General features: G+C 60.5%; 9 protein-coding genes and 1 non-coding gene across 10 annotated transcripts; 6 read left to right on the top strand and 4 right to left on the bottom strand.

Annotated features, from left to right (window-relative positions):
• Positions 1-64: 64 nt before the first annotated feature.
• Positions 65-173, bottom strand: EHS24_004872. The gene has a single exon. It is a non-coding gene; the product is annotated as a tRNA-Pro (tRNA).
• A 320-nt stretch (positions 174-493) lies between these two features.
• Positions 494-2,134, bottom strand: EHS24_004871 (uncharacterized protein; the record flags this gene model as incomplete). Its single annotated transcript, XM_028620415.1, has 1 exon — positions 494-2,134. One exon carries the CDS (start codon positions 2,132-2,134, stop codon positions 494-496), a length of 1,641 nt encoding a protein of 546 aa, XP_028479387.1.
• Positions 2,135-3,336: 1,202 nt separating this feature from the next.
• ADK1 (adenylate kinase) lies at positions 3,337-4,430 on the top strand (the record flags this gene model as incomplete). Its single annotated transcript, XM_028620414.1, has 4 exons — positions 3,337-3,378; positions 3,542-3,683; positions 3,746-4,135; positions 4,192-4,430. 4 exons carry the CDS (start codon positions 3,337-3,339, stop codon positions 4,428-4,430), a joined length of 813 nt encoding a protein of 270 aa, XP_028479386.1.
• A 1,288-nt stretch (positions 4,431-5,718) lies between these two features.
• On the bottom strand, positions 5,719-7,259 carry EHS24_004869 (uncharacterized protein; the record flags this gene model as incomplete). The annotated part of the gene is made up of 3 exons (XM_028620413.1): positions 5,719-6,482; positions 6,545-6,901; positions 6,974-7,259. 3 exons carry the CDS (start codon positions 7,257-7,259, stop codon positions 5,719-5,721), a joined length of 1,407 nt encoding a protein of 468 aa, XP_028479385.1.
• Positions 7,260-7,623: 364 nt separating this feature from the next.
• On the top strand, positions 7,624-8,805 carry EHS24_004868 (uncharacterized protein; the record flags this gene model as incomplete). Its single annotated transcript, XM_028620412.1, has 6 exons — positions 7,624-7,804; positions 7,851-7,970; positions 8,091-8,196; positions 8,237-8,379; positions 8,420-8,540; positions 8,589-8,805. The coding sequence occupies 6 exons, from the start codon at positions 7,624-7,626 to the stop codon at positions 8,803-8,805; spliced, it is 888 nt and encodes a 295-aa protein (XP_028479384.1).
• Positions 8,806-9,185: 380 nt separating this feature from the next.
• ERG2 (C-8 sterol isomerase) lies at positions 9,186-10,237 on the top strand (the record flags this gene model as incomplete). Its single annotated transcript, XM_028620411.1, has 3 exons — positions 9,186-9,287; positions 9,512-9,756; positions 9,883-10,237. The coding sequence occupies 3 exons, from the start codon at positions 9,186-9,188 to the stop codon at positions 10,235-10,237; spliced, it is 702 nt and encodes a 233-aa protein (XP_028479383.1).
• A 1,066-nt stretch (positions 10,238-11,303) lies between these two features.
• Positions 11,304-12,046, top strand: EHS24_004866 (uncharacterized protein; the record flags this gene model as incomplete). Its single annotated transcript, XM_028620410.1, has 2 exons — positions 11,304-11,858; positions 11,903-12,046. The coding sequence occupies 2 exons, from the start codon at positions 11,304-11,306 to the stop codon at positions 12,044-12,046; spliced, it is 699 nt and encodes a 232-aa protein (XP_028479382.1).
• Positions 12,047-12,091: 45 nt separating this feature from the next.
• EHS24_004865 (uncharacterized protein) lies at positions 12,092-12,826 on the top strand (the record flags this gene model as incomplete). Its single annotated transcript, XM_028620409.1, has 1 exon — positions 12,092-12,826. One exon carries the CDS (start codon positions 12,092-12,094, stop codon positions 12,824-12,826), a length of 735 nt encoding a protein of 244 aa, XP_028479381.1.
• A 458-nt stretch (positions 12,827-13,284) lies between these two features.
• EHS24_004864 (uncharacterized protein) lies at positions 13,285-14,110 on the bottom strand (the record flags this gene model as incomplete). The annotated part of the gene is made up of 3 exons (XM_028620408.1): positions 13,285-13,369; positions 13,534-13,782; positions 13,986-14,110. The coding sequence occupies 3 exons, from the start codon at positions 14,108-14,110 to the stop codon at positions 13,285-13,287; spliced, it is 459 nt and encodes a 152-aa protein (XP_028479380.1).
• A 248-nt stretch (positions 14,111-14,358) lies between these two features.
• Positions 14,359-15,482, top strand: EHS24_004863 (uncharacterized protein; the record flags this gene model as incomplete). Its single annotated transcript, XM_028620407.1, has 7 exons — positions 14,359-14,534; positions 14,576-14,606; positions 14,648-14,687; positions 14,729-14,811; positions 14,877-14,980; positions 15,059-15,179; positions 15,381-15,482. The coding sequence occupies 7 exons, from the start codon at positions 14,359-14,361 to the stop codon at positions 15,480-15,482; spliced, it is 657 nt and encodes a 218-aa protein (XP_028479379.1).
• Between the last annotated feature and the right edge of the window lie 202 nt (positions 15,483-15,684).

The following is a 15,684-nucleotide window of genomic DNA, read 5'->3' as shown; positions in this document are numbered from 1 at the left end:
AACTTCCTCCATCCCATTCTGCAATGCTGCATACGTCCAGCAGTCGCAGCTGGCAAAAGATGAGGGCCCTCGCCGGGATTTGAACCCAGGACCACTTCCATAGCTCGTGAGGTAAGGCTTAAAGACCAAGACTGGACCCTAAGAAAGTATGATAGCCACTACACCACGAGAGCCTCGTTGAATCATGTTTCGTACATTTCTCGCGTGTTTATAAAGACGGGCACTATTCTTCTGAACGACCGGAAGAGGGGGAAGAACTCTTGTTTGACGTCGTGCTTGTCGAACGAGGATGGCGAGATGCACGGAGGAAGGGAGCATCAGACGCCTCGGTGCCTCTTCAGTTCAACACTACCGCCCAACTCCCCCTCCAGCTGCTGCGGTGCCAGACCATGCGGTGCATCTATGCCAGAATCTAGTGTTATTGATACACAATGTTACAAGTATTATGAATGCCAGTGAGAGAAACGCCTGCGTCGGCCTAGGCCTCGTCGTCCTAGTCAAGCTTGGGAGCGGCGAAGATGGCCTCGTCGAGGATACGGTTGGTGACGGTGGGGTTGTCGAGGTAGAGGTGGTGTCCGGCGCCGGGGATGACGTGCACGCCGACGTTACGGTTTCCGGCCTTGGCCAGGACCTTTTGCGATGCGTATCCGCCCTCGACGTCCATCCAGTCGTTGTCGCCGTACAGGAACGTGACGGGGACCTTGAGCTTGTCGATGCGGTCGACGATGGGCATGCGCGCGTACGCGCCCGGCGCGAGAATGTGCGAGATGCAGAACTCGCCCGAACCCTTGAGCACGGTCGTGCCGTAGATGTACGAGTGGAGGTCGCGCACGTCGTCGGAGCTCTGCGCGGCGAACCGGCGCGACGAGTACTTGCCCACCAGCATGGGACCCCAGGGCCCAATGCCGCGGAGGATGGAGAAGGGCGACAGACCCTTCTCCCAGCCCCAGACGAACATTTTGGCCATGCCGCGGCGCATCGCCGACTGGTCACGCTGCCACTGCTTGGCCTCGCCCTTTGGTCCGGCGTGCAGCTCGGTCTCGGCCGCGTCGGTCGCCTCGTCGAGCGAGGTGCGCGAGTCGGCCGCAGACGCAGTGGTGGTGGGGGTGGGCGTGCTGCCGATGGGCTTGCCGCCAGGACCAGTTGGGCCCCTTGTGCCCGTGGGGTTCTGCTTGGCGCCGGCCTGCAGGTCGTCGGGGCCGTGGGGGATACCGGCGGGAGAAACGAGGATGAGGCTGCTCACGCGGTCCGGGTAGCGCAGAGCGTATGCCGAGGCGAGGTATCCACCGAGCGAGTGGCCGACGAGAACCATACGCTCGACGCCGGCGGCGATACGCCACGACTCGAGCGACGCGAGGAAAAAGTGTTCGGCGCGGGAGACGCGGGCCTCGACGGGTGCCGAGCCGGGAGACGCGAGGAGCGAGGGGTTGGGGCGCGACGAAAGACCCATCCCGAGCCAGTCGAGGAAGAAGGCACGACGGCCGGTCATGGCAGCCGATGTGGCAACCGAGTCCCAGTTGCGGAAGAAGAAACCGAGCGCAGCGGCGTAGCCGTGCAGAACGACCACTGCCTCCTTCGAGTCCTTGAGGTCCGGGCGGGAGATTTCCAGCGTGTTGATGTAATCAACGAGCTTGCCGTCATCCTTGTGGTGGTGGACGCGGTGGTGGTGGTTGTGGTTGTGGTGGTTATGGTGGTGCTTCTTGTCGCCGCTGGAAACCGAGTTGGAGGCCGACTGGGTGTCCTTGTCAACGAGCGAGGGGGCATCGTTGGGGTCTGGGGTGGGGATGAAGACGTTGCGAACCGACGCGACAAGCCCTGACGCGCTGGTGATGGTGGGGACCACGGCGACTTCGGGCTCTAGTTCCGGAACAGAGGCCCAGGGGAGCCAGCTCTTGGATGGGGCTGGGGGGGTTGGCTGAAAGTAGGCCATGCGACGGAGGAGACGCTCCTCTGCCATGCGTGCGTCACGGTAGCCGTTCGAGCTCCACCAAGCGGCGAGCGACGACTTGAAGTCGGTAGGGATGGGGCGTGCTGGCGGCGTGGCCGTGCCATGCTGGTGACGGGACAAGGTCGTGGGAGGCGGTGTGCCGAGACGCACGGGAGACGAGGGCTCGGAGAGGGTGACTGCTGCCATTGCGGACGCGGACGTGGAGGCGGTGGTGGTGGAGAAGCGGCGGAAGCTGGACGTTTGTGGTGTTGATGTGGAGCGGAGGGTAGCTCTGAGCGCGATGCTGGCTTTGCGCCAAACGGGAGAAGACAGTGTAAATAGCTCGTAGAGCTGGAGAGGAGAGTGTTGATGGTGATGAGACTTGTTGTTGACGGGTTGGGGGAGACGTCAACACGGAATGGAATGGGACAGATATAAGAATGTAAGCGAGACAGAGAGATTGCTGGCCGACGGGCAGCAAACTGTCTCTACACTTCTGCCCGCAATGACGCACACGCTTCCGGCCCGGCATGGAGACGCTTCCCCTTCGGCGATCACCCCCTGTGCTCCTCCACCGCCGGGCTCGTCCGTCATCCCACTCTGCATGCATCCTCCACCACCACCCGTCGGTCAGCAGTGCCTGTGTCCAGTAAAATCAGGTGTGCATCGATGCAGTGCAATGGAAAGTGGACCACGGACACCAGCCGGCACGGTGACGGCAGCGGAGGTGGCGAGGGAGAGGCGTCAAGGCTCTTGGTGTAAATCGACTGCGTAAAGAAAGTCGCAGAAGAAACGCAGGCCATCCGAAGGGAGTCCAAAACACCCCACACCCCACACGTCGAGGCAGTTTCTCTTTTTCCACCTTCTCCTGATCTCCTGCCGTAGACAGAGCACCAAATCGGCAGACGGGCACGGTATGTACACGGTTGTTCCAAAAGCTGCTTGCGACACGGTACACTGGCGACTGGAACAATCTTCATTAGGTGATGATTAGGAGCAGTGGAAACAGGCGAGATTACATTACGGTCCATGTTTTTCTAATCTCCCTTCCCAATGCCCACGCCGGTTGCTCGGCAAAAAGTGGGGATTTCAGCGGCGTTTTCGGGTGGCCGTAGAGAGGAATGACGTTTGCTGGGCGAGAGCGAGAGGGCTACGAGGGACCAACCAAGGCGAGCGAGCGAGCCAACGAGCCACGGCCAGCGACTCTGGGGTGTGGCCGGTGTGGGCCAGCCAGAGTGTCTCCGGCAATGAGGCGCGAGAACAAGGGGGACAAGGGGGGGACACAACCCCTTCCATCTCCCTTCCATCTCCCCACTCAAAAACACCAACACCATCACAGTACGTGGCCCCCACGCTCCTCTCCCTTCACCCGCCCCCATCGCATCACCACTCACACACTCTTACAGAACATGTCGACCGAGCTTGACCACCTTAAGAAGCTTGCTGCCCAGGTATGTCTGTCTCATGCCGCGTCCGAACATCGCCGATCGCGACAGAAAACAACGTCTGTTGTGTCCCCTCCCCCCGCTGTGGATCTCGTTCACATCTCGGGGCGAGGGGAAACTGCACACTACGCAGCCTGTGTTGGTTACCATGTACTGACACGCGCTCTAGCTGCAGGACAAGATCGCCGAGCTCGAGGGCAAGGCTGCCGCCAAGGCCACCGAGGTCAAGGACTCGGTCGCCGCGGCCGTCCACGGTGTTGTTGGCCAGACGCAGGCTCCCAAGCTCATCCTCATCGGTCCCCCCGGTGCCGGTAAGTTGTTGTCACGAGTGGCTGTGTGTGCGTGTGCGCGAGAGCTAACCCACCTTTTCTAGGCAAGGGTACCCAGGCCCCCGCCATCTCGGAGAAGTACTGCGTCTGCCACCTTGCTACCGGTGACATGCTCCGCTCGCAGGTCCAGAAGCAGACCGAGCTCGGCAAGGCTGCCAAGAAGATCATGGACGCCGGTGGCCTCGTCTCCGACGACATCATGATCAACATGATCAAGTCGGAGCTCGAGAGCAACAAGGAGTGCAAGGACGGCTTCATCCTCGACGGCTTCCCCCGTACCGTCCCCCAGGCCGAGAAGCTCGACGCCATGCTTGCCGAGAACAGCAAGAAGATTGACCACGCCATCGAGCTCAAGATCCCCGACGCGCTCCTCATTGCCCGTATCACTGGCCGTCTCGTCCACCCCGCCTCGGGCCGCTCGTACCACCGCGAGTGTGAGTACTCATGACATAGACTCTAGCTGTACCAGTAAGCTAACACCGCGTCCCAGTCAACCCCCCCAAGAAGCCCATGACCGACGACAAGACCGGCGAGCCCCTCATCCAGCGTTCGGACGACAACGCCGAGACCCTCAAGAAGCGTCTCGGCACGTACCACCAGCAGACCTCCCCCGTCGTCGACTACTACCGCAAGACCGGCATCTGGTCGCCCGTCGACGCCGCCCAGAGCCCCAAGCTCGTCTGGGCCTCCATCTCGACCATCCTCGAGAACGGCGACAAGAAGAACTAGACCACTCCCGTGCCCCAACATGATGGACACGGTCATGGTCTAGCTGGCGAGGGAGGGAGGCGGAAAGCGGCGCGCGACGGAATACCCGGGGGGGACAAGATACCCCTGGGGCTTCCGTCGATAAAGTAGAACACGAAAGACAAACACACCACCCCCCACTCGTCTGTCGAAGGAAGCGGAAATGCGCGCCATTTTTAGCAAAATCTGCATAGCATATGCATAGGACTAGCAGGCAGAGAGAGACGCGCGAGCGAGTCGAGTGAGCGAGTGAAAGAGAGTTGCGGCGTGTGTGTGTGTGTGTGTGTGTGTGTGTGCGGGTTGCGGACCAGCCTTGATGCGCGGGACAGTCACCTCGAGGATCCTCCCTGGGCCCTGCCTCGCCCTATAGCTGTCGTACAACATTGGACACTCCAGTGACTATCCCCAGTCCCCAGCCCCCAGAGCCCCCAGAGCCCGTCGTTCCCCAACCCCCACGATCCCACGAGGACCAGTCCCGTCCCATTGTCTGGAGAAAACCGTCGGGTGCGTGCGGGGCTCGACGGGGTGGAAACGTGCAGAGAGGGGAGGATGGTGCCAAGGCGGCGAGGCGGTCTTGTTGGGCCAAGTATCTCCGACGGCGTGTGCTGGGGTGGACTTTGGGTGGGCCAGACGGTATCTAGTGCCAGCGACCCGAGAGGTGTTTGCGTGCCGCATGCTTGCGGCTCACGGCTGTACGGCTGTGAGCGGCATGGCGGTAAAGGCGGCAAAGGCGGTAATGGCGGCTCACGTAATACAAAAAAAACCGGGCAATATTCAAACTGTCGATCCGGGGTTTAAAACAGAGAAGAAAAAAAGAAGTTAACCCGCGTTACCGGCAGTCAGTTGGTGGCCATGCGGGCTGCACTCCGCGCTCTGACGCTCTGTGCGATGCGAGGTTGGCGTACATAATAGAGATACGGGGGAGGGGGAGTGTATAGGTATGTGTATCGCCAAAAAGTGTTCGGGAGAGGGTGGATGTATGATTACAGATGTGCCATGGTAGTGCCCGACAGCGAGGCCGGAGTGAGATGGATGTGGGTAAGGGGGATGTGGACGGCGTAGGGGGGAGAGGGAGGAGGCACTGAGGTGCCATGTAGGGACATGCTAGGACGGAACGGGTGACGTGAAGAGTCGACGTGTAGGACAAGACGCGGATGGCGTGGTGGATGGTGCAATGGTATTAGAGAGGGACATGACAACTGGGCGACATGACAACGGAGCGACAAGAAGCAGGCAGGCAGTGGGGGGGGGGGGGGGGGGGGCATTGTGCCTACCCGAGGAGATCCTTGAGGATCAAGGCCGGGTCCTCGTACTTCCAGTGCAAGTTGTGCTTCTTTTCGCGCTTGCGGTCTGCGCCGCCTTCGCCCTCGTTGTGGCCCGCCTTGTCAATCTTGAGCAAACCGGTGTTGACAAGGGTCTGGGACATCGAGTCCATCTTGCTCCCTCCCGGCGTCATTGCCTGTCCGCCGGGAGCGTGCAGCGCTGCCGTACCAGCTACGGGTGATGCGCCAGGTTGGGTCATGGACATGGGCATCGGTGGCAGGGCGGCTGTCGGCTGGGCAGGAGTCGTCATGGCCAAGGGCAGCAGCGCTGGGCGCGTGCTGCTGGGCGGCTTTACTGGCGGTGTCGAGCTGTCGAGCTCGGCCTGCGTGATGCTTCCCTCGAGCTTGTAAAGAGTCGGGGACTGCTGGGGGTGCAGGCTGGGCGCGAGGGTGAAGAGGTACTGCATCGTTGCGAGCGAGGGTGGAGGCAGAGGTTTCTCCGTGGCACCGTTGACAGTGTTGGTCTTGACACCGAGGGGAACGCGGATCGTCTCGGCACCTGGGCGGTCGCGTCCAGTGAGGTGCACAACACTATGCAGGACGTCGCCGAGGTGCGCGTTCAGGCCCACACCCATAAACTCGCCGACGTCGCGCGTGGCCTCGGGTGAAACGTCGAGGCCGGCAATCTTGGCAACCTGGGACATGCGAACACCAAGTTGACGTGACGACGGGATGGTACGGGACGACTGCGCGAGCGGGGCATGTGTCGCAGCTGTATCTGTTAGCTGCTGCTTATACACACATTACACAACAGAGATGACGAACCAAACTCACTGCCAGAGTTGAAGACAGACCAACTCCGTTTCCGGCCATTGGCGTCCCACTCGGCATCTGCTGGCGCTGCGGCGACTTCGGGAGCTGGAGCTGCTGCCACCTCGGCATTCTCCTCATCGCCAGGCTCCATGGCGCGGCGCACACGATCACGTTCTCGTCCGCCCATGCCCATGACCCAGTACTGGACGCGCTGGTGGGGTTCGATAAACGTCGCGTCGGAATCAAAATCGGGAGCCTCGATACCCATCTCCCCCTTGCGCCGCTTGTGCATGTTGAGCGGGGACAGCGGGACATTGTGGTACTGCGGTGCTGATGCGTTGTGCAAGAGCGATGCCAGGAGGTGGTTGTGCAGTTGGACTGGGTTGGGTAAGCGGCTGGACTGATGGGAACTTGCTTGTGCGACACCCTCCACCACCACCACCAACTCACTGTTCTTGCCCTTGAGCCAGCCTCGTACAAGTGCCTCGAGTTCGTGGCGGCCGAGCTGTCCGAGGAGGTACGCATTGAGCGCCTTCCAATACGGCAAGCCAGCTTCGCCCAGCGCATCGTGGAGCTGTTGCTTTATCTGGTGTGTGTCGATGCGGTGGAAGGGGAAGGTGTTGGGGACTGGGCGCGGTGCGGGGTGGTAGGACGCCGGTGTCACAGCTGCGGGGTTGGCCGAGGTGGATGCGTGGTGGGGGGTTGCGGAGCCGGGAGTGGGGACATGACTGGACATGTACCGCGCTGGGAGGGTAGGTTTGGGGTGTCCCGTTGCGTGGAAGGGGTTGGATGGGTGGATTGATGTGATGGAGGGGAGGAAACGGGTGACAAAGAGTGCGGAGAGTGTGCAAAGTGGCTGTTCAGATGGAGGGACGTTTCCAGCAAACGATGATCCAAAGGGCCCAAGGGGGCCGGCGGACACAAAAGGTGGAGTAGTCACCCGGGTGGGCGTCTAAAAGAGGAGGGGGGGACCAGATAACTTTGTAACAGCTCTGGTGGAGGTTGTAAATGAGAAGTTGTGCGTTCTCGATGCAAATACATCATCATCATACACGCTCGCTCCCAGAGCTCCACTCCGTCGATCTAACCTCCCACTCACAATGGCTACTGCTGTCCAGCAACCCGACGCGTCGTCGTCGTCCGAACCCCTTGCCGGCCCCTCGGCCGCCGCCGTCTTCAAGCGTCTCCACCCGGACCAGTACCTCACCCGCTTCCTCGACCAGGGATACCGCCCGGACGGACGCCGTCTCGATGCATGGCGCGACGTCAGCGTCAACGTCGGTGGGTATATGCAATGAGCTGATATGATGTTGGCGCTTACGGCCAGGCTCCATTGCCACTGCGGACGGTTCGGCGCTCGTGCGTATGGGCGACACGACGATGGTGTGTGGTGTCAAGGCGGAGATTGCCGAGCCAAGTGGTTCGGCGCCGGATGAGGGCTTTGTCGGTGAGTGAGAGAGCGAAGGGGTGGGTGAGGGTTGAAAGGTGTATGAGGCAAACTGTGCAGAGTACCTTTGAACTCGTCGTGACCCCTCTGTCGGTCCCAGTACGTCGCGTTAACATGCAGTGCCCAACATCGACCTCCCTGCTCTCTGCTCGCCCAAGTTCAAGCCTGGACCGCCTGTCGACGAGGCCCAGGCCATGTCCAACTGGCTCAACGACTTGCTTGTCTCGTGAGTTATGACCTGCATCGCTGTAGCTCACACTGCCCAGCTCGAGGACACTGCCCCCGACCTCGCTCGTGATCGCACCAGGCAAGGCCGCGTGGTCCATCTACATTGACGTCGTGTGCATCAACTATGACGGAAACGCGTACGATGCCGCTGTGCTCGCGGTTATGGCTGCGTTGAGGAATAGTAGGTTGCTACGCTGTGACGTACCTGACACCCACACCAGCCCGCCTCCCGCGCGCGACCTACAGCGACGAGACGATGCAGACCACCTGTGACGCGAGTGACAAGTTCCCCTTGCCTCTCGGCCGCATCCCTCTGGCATGCTCGTTTGGTATTTTCCAGTCGTGAGCTTCCGGTTGTCCCTGTCCGTGTACAAGCTAACACCATTACAGCAGCCACGTCCTCCCGGACCCCACTGCCTTTGAGCAGCCGCTCCTCCCCACAACCATAACTGTTGCTCTTGACGAGGAGGGCCGCGCATGCGGTGTGCGTCACGAGGGCCTTGGCGGTGTGGCAGGCAAGTCGGGTGCCAGCGTGCTGGACGAGGCATGGTCGGCGGCCGAGGCGCGTGCCAAGGAGCTGCGCCATGTACTCGAGGAGCAGTCGTAGAGGCAATGTTTGGACGGTTCTTACACATCATAGAATTAGGGGCCCACTGCGAAACGAGGGTTGATGGGAGAGAACGAGGGGATCGTACCAGAGTGGGCAGTGGTACAGCGAGCCCCCATAGAGCTGTAGACTGCGCGGAGTTCTAGGCGGGTGACTGCCCTATGCATGACCATGTATCGTACGGCGCCTCTTTCGCGATCACTCGGCGCTGAGCGTGTGTTCATGAATGAACGGAACCAAATTTGTTGGTTGGAAAGTCGTTCGATGGCGGAGGCAGCGGATCGTACGCGTCCTCTCTGGCTGGTTGTTTTTGAACGCGCCGGTTGCTTTGCATCTCTTGTTGTGTTCTTGTTTTTCCAACCTCCCCAGCTGCGTACGTCATGTCTGCCAACGCTGCGTCTTCGGCGTTCTCCAAGTGGTCCATCCGCGCTGGCATCCTCGCCATCTTCTGGGCTCTGTGCAGCTACCTCCAGAGCATCAATGTGAGTTGTGACCGTGGCGCCCGGGGGTGAGAGAGGGAAGGAAGGACCCGGCGAGGGTGGCCGTTCCGCTGCTGTTCTTCAACAAAGGCCGTCATTCTTGAACAACACTGGAACGCCAGGGCGGGACGACACGGGGGTGGGCCTTGGGCCCTCCCTTACTGCCACCCATCTCCTCCCACCACCGCCACTACCTGCACGACGGACCACACTGACACCCACACCAGGACCACTTCTACGTCCTGGACCCCGAGGTGCTGCACGGCTGCGTGAACGCTTCGCTCGCGCGTGCCGAGGCCCAGGGCCAGAACGGCAATGCCTCGTTCATTGTCCACAACCTCCTCACCGAGCTTGACAAGGCCTACCCCGACGCCAGCATGCTCACCGACTACACCGACCGCTCGGAGTGGGTCTTCAACAACGCCGGTGGCGCCATGGGATCCATGTACATTATCCACGCCTCTATTACTGAGTGAGTTTCAAGCTCATGTAGCCGGGGGGCAGGTATCAAGCATCCAATGGCCAGCGGGTTACCCGATATGCCTCGCCGGTTTCATTATGTTTCTGCTGCCTTGGAGAAGTCACTAACCCTTTCCAGGTACCTGATCATCTTTGGCTCTGCCATCGGTACCGAGGGCCACACTGGCCGCCACACCGCCGACGACTACTTCCACATGCTCACCGGCGCCGAGTACGCGTACGAGGCCGGCTCGCTCGTGCGGGAAGAGTACCTGCCCGGCAGCGTGCACCACCTTGAGCGCGGTGTGGTCAAGCAGTACTCGATGGTCCCCGAGTCGTGGGCGCTCGAGTACGCGCGCGGCTGGATCCCCCTCATGCTTCCCTTTGGTTTCGCCGACATGATGTTCTCGACCCTCGACGTCCAGACCATGTACCACACGTCGCGCATTACCGCGCGCGAGATGATCAAGAACCTCCTCCGCGGCAAGTTCTAGGCGGGCCCGCATTTAGTCCGAGATAGAAAGCTAGATGCATGGACAGTAGCAGCAGGACGATGGGGCGTGAGTGGCGGGGTGTCAACGTAGACGATCCGCAACCACCGCGACCGTCGGTGAAACGCTTGATTCTTGCTGGAACGGGTTTCGTGTTGTCGCACAAAGGGCGTCTCATACCGATTTGCGCGACGTCAATTTCCCAACCGCAGCTGATGGACGACAGAAGGCGCAGAACATCAGAATGTCGGAGTGCCAGAGTGCCAGAGTCGATCTGGGATTTCACCGCCCGCCCCGCTGTGAGCGAGAAACGCACTATGGTTCTGAGGTATCGCCGCGGGCCGGTCTCTATGTGTTTCTCGCCCTTTGGGTGGCACTGCGGCCCGTCGCCCCCCCTTGTTGCACCGCCGCCAAACGCCATCAAAACGCTGGCCAGAGCGGTCCCGTCGATCGTGTTCGAACATGCATATATACGGGTCCCTTAGGCCGGTGCACGGCAAGGAGGGGGGCCGGCATTATATTGCAGAATGGATCTGTGGGCCTGTTTTGCGTGGGGGCTGCCATGTATGACGCGCGCCAGATGAATGGAGACGTCTGTGCTGGAGATGTTTCTGCAGTGGACGCATAATGCTTGTATGAACGACAGCCCTGATTCGGCTCTTGTCTGTCTCTGATCCTCTGAGATTCTCCATCTCATTCTCTGTTTGTCCATTGCCACGGTACTGTCCGTTTACTGCAGTGGTCGATTGCCATCCGCCTGTATATGTTCACGCGTCGTCATGCGATGCATGCGGGTTTGACGCTTTCAAGCTGTCGCACCGCCACGACTGTGCCGAGCGACCAGAGTGGTTCCTGCGCGGAATGTCCTGGGTGCGCGGGGGAGTTCATCTTGGCAAAACATCCCCCCACTTCCGTCATCGCCGGCGCCGGCGCCGCCCGCCTCTTCCCTGTGCGTCCTGCTCTCGCTCTCTTCTATATCACGCGTCCCTGCTTTCTCATCTCGTCTTTCTTTTCATCTCTCACATCTCACACATCCACATCCACATCCACATCCACCCCCCTCATATCCATGTACGGTAACAGCTACCAGCAGGGCGGCTACGGCCAGCAACCCCCTCAACAAAACTACGGCGGAGGCTCTGGATACGGCGGTGCCCAGGGCCAGCAGTTCAACCAGCAACCTCAGTTCGGCGCCCCTCCTCAACAGCAATACGGTGCTCCCCAGCAGCAGCAGTTTGGTGGCGGCTACCCCGGTCCCGGTGTCGGTGGAAGCGCATACGCACCCCAGGGCCAGCAGCAGTACGGCCAGCCGGCCGGCGGCTACGGCGCTCCTCCACAGCAGCAATATGGTGCTCCTCCCCCCCAGCAGCAGTACGGCGCTCCTCCTGCCCAGCAGTACGGCGGTGCGCCTCCCCAGCAGCAGTATGGTGCTCCTCCTCAGCAGCACCAGCAGCAGTTTGGCGCTCCCCCTACGGCTTATGGTCAACCGCCCCAGCCTGCCCCCGGCTTTGGACCCCGCTTCCTCGGCGTGCCCATCCCTGCTCCGCCCCCAGCGCCTCCTCTGGCCAACCTCCAGGGCTACAACCCGCAGTTTGACGCCGAGCGCATCCGCAAGGCTACCAAGGTGAGTGGTAGTGGTGGAAAGTAGCAATAGCTGACCCATCGCAGGGCTTTGGCACCGACGAGCGTACCCTCGTCGACACTCTGGCACCACTCGACGCCTTCCAGGTGGATGTCCTGTCGCGCACCTTTGAGCAGACTGTTGGACGGTCGCTCAAGCTTACTCTTGAGAAGGAGCTGAGCGGATGGTGAGTTAGGATCTCGTTGCGTGGCTAACTCTGCAGGTTTGAATATATCATGGTTCTCATCTCGCTGGGTCCTCTGGCTGGCGACGTCCACCTCCTCAACCGCGCGTGCAAGGGTGCCGGCACGCACGAGGACCTCCTCACCGAGATTCTCATTGGCCGTTCCAACGAGGAAATGTTCCTGCTCAAGGAACAGTACCGCCGTACCCACAACAAGGACCTCGTCCAGGTCGTCCGCGGCGAGCTCAGCATGAAGACTGAGCGCATGTTCGTCATGGCGCTCACCGGCACACGCGACGAGTCGACGTTTGTCAACCACCAGCAGGTCCAGCAGGACGTCGAGACGCTCTACCGCGCCGGCCCGGGCAAGATTGGCACCGACGAGATCGCCATCTGCGGTATCCTTCTCCAGCGCTCAGACGCGCATCTCGCAGCCATCGCCCAGGCGTTCCCGCAGCGCCACCGTGTGTCGCTCACACACATGATCGAGTCCGAGTTCTCGGGCCACATGAAGGACGCGCTCCTCCACGTCTCGCGCGGCGCCGAGCAGGACGGACAGGGCGTTTACCGCGACACCCAGCTCCTCGAGGCTGCCATGGCCGGCATGGGCACAAAGGACGAGCGTCTCTGCTACCGTATCTCCCGCTACCACTGGAACCGCCCCCGCTTCGGCGCCATCAAGAACCAGTACCAGCAGTTGTACCGCCGTTCGCTCCGCCAACGCGTCGAGGGCGAGACCTCGGGCAAGTACGAAAAGGCCCTCGTCGGCATCATCGAGCAGAACTAGGGTGTGCCCAAGTAAAACGCCGGCAGAGGTGGTTCCGAGTTGGGACAGTCATAAAACACGGTCTGTCACACTGGATCCGTCTCGCCTCGTCTCTCATTTTTCGTCTCTGTCTCTGTCTCCCATCTGTTTCTCAACATACCCCTGAGCGTTCCGAGATACCGACTCTGAAGCCAAAGTCTTCGTTCTTCCTTTATTTTTCTTGATCGACACCAAGCCAGTGTATTCCGTCTCTCGTCTGTCGTCCTTTATGCTCTTTTTTCGGGATCTTTTTAAAGCTAGTGTTTTTTTTTTCTGGTATCACACGTCCCTCCGCAACCCCAATCTCTGCTGCTTGAAAAGAAGACTCTGTGGCCGCCAGAGAAGTGAATGCATGGCTGTTGTACATCATGGTGGAGATACACTGGTGGCGCTTTGTCAGTTGAATGCCCAGAGATCTGCGATTTACAACTCACATCGCTCTAGAGGACGGGAACGAGGGCGGACGACCAGTCCGAGCGGACGAAGATGACGCCAGCAGCGAAGAGGGCGACGGCGCGGGCGATCCTGGAGGTGTCAGCTGGGGTGGCACAAACTCGTCACAGATGACAGATGTTCAGACCGAGACAAAGACGGACGAGGGTGGAGGCAGTCCACCAAGACACGAGGGCGAGGGATGATCGCTGCGCCGTGATGGACAAAGCACACGCGTTGCTGGCTGTAGCACAAACCCCGCAGCCTGCTTTTCACGTTGCCTGTAGGTCACGACGTTGCGACGAGGAGAGTGGAGGCGGGGACGCAAGAGACCGGCTGAGAGCGACCAGGAGCCCGCAGCCTTGTCTGCGCGTATCCCGCCTCGGTCCGTCTCGTCCCTCCCCGTCTTCAGCAGCTGGTCGACAAGGTGGCAAGCAGCTTCAAGACGAGGCGAGAGCACGGCAAGCAGGGTGGGGTGTGGAGTCTCGTTGCCGGCGGCGTCCCAGCTGGTTGGCAAACATTGGCATTAGACCAGCTGTCCACGGCGCCGGCAGAGAACCAGCCGCGTCCCACACACCACTTATCGGCTTTCCCCGTATCCTTGAGCTCGCGCCTCCAGCGCGCTGGCAGGCTCCAGCCGCAGGTCGTTGCCCATGTCCATCGGTCTCGGTCCGTCGTGTCGTCTCCACTGTCGGCGGTGGACGCTCACGAAATGTTGCCCTCACGGTGCTCGGGGTTGACGATCTGGTTGGTCCAGATCCACGAGAGGAGGGAAGGGGGCTGCTGCTGGGCGCCCGAGGGGCCGAGGTAGAGCGGCTGGGCGGGGGCGGACATTGTCTTTTGTTGTTGTTGGAGAAGATGTATATGAGGTCTCTCGGCGCTCTCTGGAAACGTTGAAAGAACCGTCGTCGGGTGGCGGCGGCGGCCGCAGAGCGCCTGGGTGAGCGCACCACACACGGTGGCGGCGTTGGGCGGCGATATGGCCGTTGTGGCTCCGAGCGCACGGTGGAGGTGCTCCATCGTTTCTGCGAGGTTCGAATTGTGACGTAGGTTTCAGCAACACTTAACACACGTTCAAAACCATGCCGTCCTGCTCGCACGAAGCGCACGACCACGACCACGGAGGGTGTGATGGCCACGACCACGATATCCCCCTCAGCGCCGGACCGACGGATAGCCTGTACCCCGTCATTGACACGGAGCATGTCGTCGCTTTGAACGCCGCGGGTGGCGGGGAGAAGGGCAGGGTGGTGATCAAGTGAGCTCGTTGTCCTCCTGGCGGCTATAGCTAACTGGCAGGGAGTGGGCAGAGAAAGATGACGAGACGATTGTGAGCTACTTGTCGCATCTACATCAAGCTAACAATGACAGTGGCTCGAGAGCGAACTGGACGACTCCTTGATTCTCCACAGTATGCCTTCCCTTGTCACTCACTCCGATGCTGACCGCCAGTCCCATTCACCGCGTCCGTCTCGCTGAGATCCATTACGCTCAAGGCCGGACACGGCGGATTTCGTCCCTCTGAAATGCGTGTGGTGCGTTTTAAGAAACGCAGAACAGTTGCCCAGTTGGCTTCCTTGCGCCTCGTTAACCGTTGCAGTTTGTGAATGCCGCCGGTCTCGACTTTTCCGACGCCGAGGCCCGTGAGCCTACCCAGGCCTTTGATGTTATTGAGTCCCGAGAGGCTGGAGAGTACCAGGTCAAGTGAGTCGAGTGTGCGAGTTGGCTCCTTTAAGGGATGCGATGAGCCAAATGATGCGACCGTTACTGACACTCACACAGGGCGGCAAAGTTTGCCTCTACGACCAGCCTGGCGCTCTTCTTCCCGAACAACGAGAGCGAGGGTGAGGACGAGGAGACGACAAGGATATACTATGTCGGTCTGCGCGGCAGCTGGCGTCCGGTGAGTCCCGCAACGCATGGTACATTGGAATGAACTGGCCGCTGATACGGTGGCGCTTGCTCCTCCAAACCCTATCTGTATTTATCGGCATGATACTCCGATCCACCCATTCCACCACACCTGTCATACGTTGCCCGACTCGTTCTTACCCAATTGGCTTGCTATACGTCTGGCTGTGATTATCGACAATGGACACTGCAGCTGCCAAACAAGCTCGGCGAGATCATCTACGAGGCGGCGCCGCGACCAACCGACCACAAGGTGCACGAGGGGATCTCCAACGCCGCGCGCCAGGGCCTCTAAGCATGCGTAACCCTGCACGAGGTGGACACGCGGGCGATGTACCAAGACGAGCATAGACTAGTGTGTACGATCGGAGAGCGACGACGCGTGCAACATGTATGCAGCAGATATGGCGGACCTGTGTGGCCGGACGTTTGCCCGACTGGAGCGGGAATGGTCGATTGCTCGGTTATCTCCGGCGGGCGCGTCAGTGACGTTGGCT

The sequence above is a fragment of the Apiotrichum porosum genome, assembly GCF_003942205.1.
Source record: "Apiotrichum porosum strain DSM 27194 chromosome Unknown scaffold_2, whole genome shotgun sequence".
NCBI lineage: Eukaryota > Fungi > Basidiomycota > Tremellomycetes > Trichosporonales > Trichosporonaceae > Apiotrichum > Apiotrichum porosum.
Note: the sequence above shows the minus strand (reverse complement) of the source record. Positions and strands in the feature narration are given on the sequence as shown.